The 8,319-nt window shown below is 43.7% G+C and overlaps 1 protein-coding gene across 2 annotated transcripts; it reads right to left on the reverse strand.

Moving 5' to 3' along the window:
- Positions 1-1,810: 1,810 nt before the first annotated feature.
- LOC129392981 (putative golgin subfamily A member 6-like protein 19) lies at positions 1,811-6,695 on the reverse strand. 2 transcript variants are annotated; one of them, XM_055103144.2, is made up of 2 exons: positions 5,740-6,695; positions 1,811-5,388 (listed from the first exon to the last, which is right to left on the reverse strand). In XM_055103144.2, exons 1-2 carry the CDS (start codon positions 6,485-6,487, stop codon positions 4,544-4,546), a joined length of 1,593 nt encoding a protein of 530 aa, XP_054959119.2. In that variant the 5' UTR covers positions 6,488-6,695; the 3' UTR covers positions 1,811-4,543. Both variants share the same exon structure in this region, with proteins under 2 accessions (XP_054959119.2, XP_063456314.1).
- Positions 6,696-8,319: the final 1,624 nt, after the last annotated feature.

Genomic DNA, 8,319 nt, shown 5'->3' on the forward strand with positions numbered 1-8,319 from the left:
TTTGCCGTTGGAAATTTGGAGCTCTCACCCTTCCTCATCAAGGCTGGGAAGTCCTTCTCAAATACCAAGGCTAGAGATTTCTTATCCACAGAGGGACAAACAGCTGTAGGAACATCCCTTGTGACTGGATAAAGGTGCTTTATCTCCTTGAGAGCAGTGGATAACTGTTTTGCCTGTTTCTTCCTGTAGGACTCAGCTAAGAGATGCCAGCTGAGAGCCTGTGGGGTCTGAGTCCTCTTGATGGCTGATGGTAATACTGGTTTGGGCATAGAGGATGGCCCCAACCACTTCTGTGTTTCTTTTCTTCTAACTGGAGGGATCTCTTTTAAGGGCACTGGACTCAAAACCTCCTTGCAAGTTTGTAATATATCAGTGTGACTTAACTCTAGGTTCTGCCTGAGATGTTTAGCAATGACCTTAAGATTGGACATACGCATCCATTTCAAGTATCTCTTTGAAGTAAAGTCTCTGAGGATCTGACTCAGTCGATGAAAACTATCCCTGGAAAGTTGCTTTCCTGCTTCCAGCCTTTTTAAGGCATTGTTAATCCAATCCTCGTCTGAGAATCTTGCTTCTGAGAAGGGCGGCCTTCGATATCTCCTATCTGGCATTTCAGGTGAAAAGGCTGGGGCTGGAGCTGGAGCCTGACCCTCAGTTTCCCCCATCAGAGAATCCTGATACCCCAAGAACCACTTCCATCTTTCACCTTTGGGTCCGTGTTTAGGTTTCTGTGGTTCCATGAAAGTATCAGGTAATTGAAACTCTGGCCTATGGAGACCTTCTGGGACCTGGGTCTCTAAGCCTGTTTCCATGGCTTGTAAAAACATGCCCCTGGCTTTCTCCAAGAGTTCATTCTCTTCTCTTCCCAATGAACTTGTCACGGGGTGTACTCCAAGAAGTTGATTGCCCTCTCTGTCTTCAAAATCCAAGTGATCCTCTAACACTTTCAGGGGCGTTGCCTCTTTTTCCTCCAGGGTTACCTGGAATGGTATTTTGGAGGGGCTCTTCAGAACTGTTGGCCACATAGCCTTGTCCATAAGTCTGGAGTATCTCCTTACTCACATCAAGCAAGCCCTCTTTCTTAAAATGCATTTCTCCTTTAGCTGTACCCTCCCTTTCCTCAGCAAGATCCTCACCTTCAGTTACCAGCCTAGATAATCTCACTTCTTCCTTTGAGAACTTTGTTTTCAATACTCTCTCCTCTTCTGAGAACACTGCCTCCATAAGCCTGCTCTCCTTTTCCTTCTCTTCACTCAGGCTTTCCACATCCTTCTGCCTTTCCTCCTCCTCCTTCTCTTTTTCCTCCATTTCCTCTTCCTCCTCCTCTTCACTCAAGCTGTCTTCTTCCTCACTCAAGCTCTCCTCCTCCTCCCTCAGGCTCTCCTCCTCCTCACTCAGGCTCTCCTCCTCCTCCTCACTCAGGCTCTCCTCCTCCTCCTCACTCAGGCTCTCCTCCTCCTCCTCACTCAGGCTCTCCTCCTCCTCCTCACTCAAGCTCTCCTCTTCCTCACTCAGGCTCTCCTCCTCACTCAGGCTCTCCTCCTCCTCACTCACTCAAGCTCTCCTCCTCCTCACTCAGGCTCTCCTCCTCCTCACTCAGGCTCTCCTCCTCCTCCTCACTCAAGCTCTCCTCCTCCTCACTCAGGCTCTCCTCCTCCTCCTCACTCAGGCTCTCCTCCTCCTCACTCAGGCTCTCCTCCTCCTCACGCAAGCTCTCCTCCTCCTCCTCACTCAGGCTCTCCTCCTCCTCCTCACTCAGGCTCTCCTCTTCCTCCTTCTCATTCCAGCACCCCCACTCCTCTTCGCTAAGGCTCTTCTCTTCCTCTTGTAGGCCCTCTTTTTTCTTACTCAGCCTCTCTTTCTCCTTAGTCAACCTCGTTTCCATTTTCCTTTTTTGAGTCAAACACTTTTCCTTTAGCTTCTTAGCCAAGTTATCCTCCAATTCGTCTTCACTTGTACTTGCTTTCTTCTTCTTAATCAGACGTTTCCTTTTCTCTTTCTTGGGCAGAATCTCCTCCTCTTTCCCCTTCTTAATTAGACCTCCCTCTGTTTCCTTCTCCGTCAAGCTCTTATGTAAGTCCTCAAATAGTATACCTCTGAGATTATCTAATAACCACTTCATCTGAGTCTTCTCTAGTTTATGCTCCTCAACTCTCTTCAGAAGCTCCTCTACCTGCCTTTTTTCTAACAAATTTGTCCTCTGAAACTCCTTTAACGTAGTCTGTACCTGGATTTTATTGAATAGTATCTTTTCCTGGACCTCCTCTAATAACTTTCCATCCTCCTCCGAGCTCTCTTTATCAGTTACCATTCTCTCTTTGGTGGCCAGTCTATCTTCTAGTTTCCTATCTTTCTGAGCCTGTTCCTTCTCTTCTTCAATTATTTCCTCCTGTTCCTTAAAAAATTCCCACCTGCGGTCATCAATTTCACTCTTTTCTATAATGGATGATGTCTCTCCCTCAGTTATTTTTCTTTCTTCTGAAGGAACTGTAATCAATTATCTAACTATTCCTGCCAGGATCCCAAACAGTTGATTCTCTTTCATTCTTATATTTTCTTCCCTGGAGCGAGTCTCTTTCTCTTCAGAACCAATCCCTTTTTCCATATCCAGTTTTCTCATTGCCTGTTTTCTTTCCTCTTTGGTTTTCTTTTTTTTCTTGGCAACATCCCTATCCTTGGTCGTAATGTCATAGGCCAGTTGCCTGTCTTCCTGGGACAATTTGCCCTCTTCTTTCATAATTTCTTTCTCTTCTTGGGTTATTTTTTTCTTTTTCTCAGTTACGCCAATTCCTTCCCTGGCCGTTGCCTTTTCTTTCTCAGCAATATGACTCTTTTTCTTGGCCAGTTTACTGTCTTTTGGGGCCTGTCTCTTTGCCAATGCCCTTTTTTCTATTTCCTTGGCCTCTTTCTCTTTTTCCTGGAACTGTTCCTCCATTTCACCAGCCTGTTCCTCCTCTTCTAGGGACAATTTCTCTTTTTTCCAGACTCGTTGTTTTTTTTGGCTCTACCTCTTTCTCCTCTTTCCAGGACCGTTTCTTGTCTTTCTGACTCCATACTCTCTCTTCGTGGGACAGTTTCTCCTTTTGTAAGGCTAGTTTTTCCTGAATCCATTGTTCTTCCTCAATTGCTTTCTCATCTTTCTCAATCTGTTTCTTCTTTTTCTCAGCTTTTTTCTCTTTTCCTATGGTCTGTTTCTCTTCTTTTGGGGATCCTTTCTCGATTTCCTCTGTGATTTTTTCCTCTTCAGAGACCTGTTTTATTTTTTCTCTGGCCCATTGTTTTCTTTTCTCAGCTTCTTGCTCCATTTTTTGAGCTAATTTCTCTTCTTCTTTTGACAATTTCTCCAGTTCTCCAAACTTTTCATTGTCTTCTAGGTACAGTTTCTTTCTTTCCCAGGCTAACTGTTTGCTCTCCTCTTTTTGAGCCTGCCTCTCTGTCTGGTCTTGTTCTTCCTATTCCCCATAAAGGGCCTCTTTGCCAAACCATTTCTCTTTTTGGATTAATTTACTCTCTTGCTCTGCCAACCTCTCCATTTCTAATGTCTGTTCTCTCTTTCCCAGACAGTCCTTCCTCTTCTCTAAACCAATGATCCTGAACCAGTTTCCCCAGTTCCCAGGCCTCTTTCTCCTCTTCCTCAACATGTTTCTCCTTTTCCCAGATGTGTTTCTTCCTTTCTCCAACTTGTTTCTCTATGTCTAGGATTAGTGCTTCCTTTTCCGCAGCCACTTCCTCCTCTTCTTCAGCCAGTTCCTCCTCTTCCCAACCCAGTTCCTTCTCTTCCCAGGCCAGCTCCTCCTCTTCCCAGGCCAGCTCCTCCTCTTCCTTAGCCACCTCCTCCTCTTCCCTAGCCAGCTCCTCCTCTTCCCCAGCCAGCTCCTCCTCTTCCCCAGCCAGCTCCTCCTCTTCCTCAGCCAGCTCCTCTTCTTCCTCAGCTAGCTCCTCCTCTTCCTCAGCTAGCTCCTCCTCTTCCTCAGCCAGCTCCTCCTCTTCCTCAGCTAGCTCCTCCTCTTCCTCAGCTAGCTCCTCCTCTTCCCCAGCCAGCTCCTCCTCTTCCTCAGCCAGTTCTTTCTCTTCCTGGGTCCTCATGCTTTCTTCCTGGGCCTGCATCTTTTCCCATTCCAACCTTTCCCTTTTCAGGATTGGCTTCTTCTTTTTCCTGATCACTTCCTTTCCTTTCCCTAGTAGTCGTCCCTTTTTCCAGTTAGTCTTTTTTCTTCTAGGACTAACTTCTGATCTTCCATAATTAATTCCTTTTGTGGGGAAGCAGGTATTTCTTCTTCCTGGGCCATTTTTTCTTCTGGATGGGTCAGTTTCTTTTTATCTTTGGTTGGTTTCTCCTTTCTCTGCATTTTATCCTCTGGCTCTGTCAGTTTCCTTTCTTCCTTAGCTATTTTCCCTTCTTGCTTGGCCAGTTTCCTCATTTTTCTTTTAAATTTCCTTTTCTCTAAGACTACGCGATCTGCTGGGAAAACAGCTTTCTTTTTCTTTCCTTCTTGAGAAAATTCCTCATCTTCCTTTAACACTTTTTTATCCTTTCGTTCTGTCAATACTGCTGTCCTTTTGTCCTTGACAGCCTCTTTAATGACTTTTTTTTTTTTATGGTGGGTGTTTCTTCCAATACTCTGTCATCTAATTCTAATGAGACTGAGCTTGAATCCTTTAAAAGGGTGCATATCTCTTGGAAGAGAGTCCAGCTGGGCTGTCGGTCAGCAAGTATCACCCTAGCCAGGCCTACCAATTCTTTGCCCAGATCCCTTAACATTCCTGGATGGGAACTTGCTATCCTTGAAGTGACAAGAGAACAAATGCCATCCCTCCAAGATCTAGTGTCTGGTCTACCTGCACGTCCAGGAGTCCCAGCCAAACCCTGGCTCTTCTTTTCACTTTTCTTCCTTTTACCTTCTTCTTGCTCATCAATTTTTATGATGTCTTCCTTAGGTTCTTCTGTAGTCACCTCTGAAATATCCTTCAAATCTTTTTTCTGTTTCCACAGCACATCTGCTATTCTGCCTTTTCTCATTGCCTTTTTCCAAAGCCTTTTAATGTGTTCTTTTCTTTCCAGCTTAGAGATCACGTCTCCATAATCTTTCATGCTACCTTGATCTATGGCTTCCATGGCGTCTGTGGCCTCCAGGGCTTCTGTGGCCTCCATGGCCTCTATAGCTTGTAAAATGACCTCCTGCTCTGTTTCAGCATAATCCTGGGATTTGACTGTGCTTAGAGAACTCAGTGGTAGCTCTGGCTCTAAGGTAACATGTTGGGTTTCAACTTGCTCTGATTTCCCGGCCTCTCTTTGTTCACCTGCATCTTCTGAAGGCATCAACACAGAACTAGACTTTTCCAATTTTGTCTTTCTGTGCTTCCTGGCAACTCTCAGGTCCTTTTTAACTGCAGAGATATTGGGAGAAAAACAGTTAACAGAAACACAGAGGTCTTGAGTAAGATCCTTTGTAAAATCTAATTCATTGAGCTACCATAAGAGATACAAAGCAGGGGGACTAAGGCTTTATGATATGGAAATGCTCGGTTTCATCCCACCACCCATATTCTAACAAAATAAGAGCTTGGTATTTGCTGTGGGGTAGATCTTTCTCAGGAATGTCACTTTCTGTGAATAAGATTCTCCCACTGAACTCCATTCTCACTAGTATCCTTTCATATACCTTGGCCTTACCCACCCTGCCTTTTGGGGCCCTGAGGTTGGCCCCAAACATGCCCCATATATCACCCTATACATACTAAGCTTTCTGCTCCTTGCTTGAAAATGTCTCTTTCTTTTCTTTGGTTTGGTGATCTTTACAGGTTCTGACAAAGGTATGAACATGTCTTCAGAAAAGACCTTAAGTTCTTCAGACCATGGTATATCAAAAGAAAAAGTAAATGACTTTTCTCTTTGTAACAAGGTCAAGTTTTCATTTAGCTGCTGCTCCACATGAATAAGCAGGGACTGTATATCTTCAGCTTGAATATTCAGCAGTTGGCCCAGAGTGATTTCTCTGATAATTTCTTGCCTATATAAGTCAAGGGAAAAGAAGTACAGTACTAAGCTAGTGATAGAACAAAATTCAAAAAAGAAAAAGTTACAATGGAAGAGAGGGATAAAGTAGTAATTTAGAACAGGCTGAAGTAAAGTCTGGTTAAAGAAGAAAGAATGTGGCTGGATGCAGTGGCTAACGCCTGTAATCCCAACACTTTGGGAGGCCAAGGTGGGTGGATGACTTGAGGTCAAGAGTTCAAGACCAGCCTGGCCAATATGGCGAAACCTTGTCTCTATTAAAAATACAAAAATTAGCTGGGCATGGTGGTGGGTGCCTGTAATCCCAGCTACTCGGGAGGCAGAGGCAGGAGAATCACTGGAACCTGGGAGGCAGAGGCTGCAGTGAGCCAAGATAACATCACTGCACTCCAGCCTGGGCGACAGAACGAGATTCCGTCTCAAAAAAGAAAAAAGAAAGACTGAGGGATGGCAAGGAATGTAGTGCCACATAACTCGTTCTATTGTGCATTGCTTTATTATGCTTCACAGACACTGTGTTTTTTACAAATGGAAGGTCTGTGGCAACCCTGCCTACAGCAAGCCTCTCAGCGTCATTTTTCCAACAACGTGTGCTTGCTTCTTGTCTCTGTCACATTTTGCTAATTTTGATAGTATTTCAGACTTTTTCATCATTATTATTGTATCCATTTTGGTGATATGTTATCAGTGATCTTCAAAGTGACTATTGTAATTGTTTCAAGGCACCGTGAGCTGCACCCATGTAAGATGGTGAACTTAATCAATAAATGTTGTGTGTATTCTGACTGCTGTATTAACCAGCCATTCCCCCATCTTTTCTCCTCAGGCCTCGCTATTCCCTGGGACACAAGAATATTGAACGTAGGCCAGTTAATAGCCCTACAATCTCCTCTAAGTGTTTGAGTGAAAGGAAGAGTCACGTGTCTCACTTTAAACCAAAAGCTAGAAATGATTAAATTTAGTGAGGAAAGCATGTTGAAAGTCCAGACAGGCTGGAAGTGAGGTCTCCTGTGCCAAACAGCAGGCCAAGTTGCAAATGCAAAGGAAATGTTCTCGAAGCAAATTAAAAGTATTACTCCAGTGAACACACAATGACAAGAAAGCGCAACAGTTTTATTGCTGATGTGGAGAAAGTTTTAGTGGTCTGGATAGAAGATCAAACCAGCCACAACGTTCTGTTAAGCCTAAACCTAATCCAGAGCAAGGCCCTAACGCTCTTCAATTCTACGGAGGCTGAGAGTTGAGGAAGCTGTGGAAGAAAAGTTTGAAGCTAGCAGAGAATAATTCATGAGGTTGAAGGAAAGAAGCTGTCTCCAGAACATAAAAGTGCAAGGTGAAGCAGCAAGTGCTGATGGAGAACCTCCAGCATGTGATCCAGAAGACCTAGCTGAAATAACTGATGAGGGTGACTGCATTAAATAACAAATTTTCATTGTAGACAAAACAGCCTTCTATTCAAAGAAGATGCTATCTAGGACTTTCATGGCTAGAGAGGAGTCAATGGCCGGCTTCAAAGCTTCAAAGGACATGCCATGTCTCCTGTTAGGGGCTAATGCACCTGGTGACTTTAAGTCAAAGCTCATGTGTATTTACCGTAATGAAAGTCCTAGGATCCTAAAGAATGGTGCTAAATCTACTCTGCTTGTGCTCCATAAGTAGAAGAACAAAGCCTAGATGACAGCACATCTCTTTATAGCATAGTTTACTGAAGATTTTAAGCCCAATATTGAGACCCACTGCCAAGAAAGATAGATAATTTTCAAAATATTATGGCTCACTGACAATGTGCCTCATCACCCAAGAGATGTGATGGAGATGTATAAGGAGATTAATGTGGTTTTCATGCCTATTAACACAACATCCATTCTTCAGCCAATGAATCAAGGATTAATTTTGACTTTCAAGTCTTATTTAAGAAACACATTTTGTATGGCAATAGCTGCCATAGATAGCAGTTCTTCTCATGGATCTAGGGAAAGTAAACTGAAAACCTTGTGGAAAAGATTCAGCATTCTAGATGCAATTAAGAATACCTGTGATTCATGGGAAGAAGTCAGGTATCAACATGAACAGAAGTTTGGAAGAAGTTAATTCCAACCCTCATGGATGACTTTCAGAGGTTCAAGACTTCAGTGGAGGAAGTACTGCTGCAGTTACTTGTGGTGGAAATAACAAAAGAAATAGAATTAGAAGTGGAGCTTGATGATGTGACTGAATTGCTGCAACCTCGTGATCAAACTTGAATGGATTAAGAATCTACTCCTGGTGAAGATGCTTTGAACATTGCTGAAAAGACAAGGATA

Source organism: Pan paniscus, chromosome 20 (genome assembly GCF_029289425.2).
Source record: "Pan paniscus chromosome 20, NHGRI_mPanPan1-v2.0_pri, whole genome shotgun sequence".
Taxonomy (NCBI): domain Eukaryota; kingdom Metazoa; phylum Chordata; class Mammalia; order Primates; family Hominidae; genus Pan; species Pan paniscus.

Bases quoted from the DNA above. Each gene is read 5' to 3' on its own strand.
- LOC129392981 (XM_055103144.2), bottom strand. From the start codon at position 6,487: ATGTGGCACTACATTCCTTGCCATCCCTCAGTCTTTCTTTTTTCTTTT. The intron at 5,389-5,739 runs GTATGTATAGGG...ATATCTCTGCAG, and splicing joins AGCAAGGAGCAGAAAGCTTA to TTAAAAAGGACCTGAGAGTT.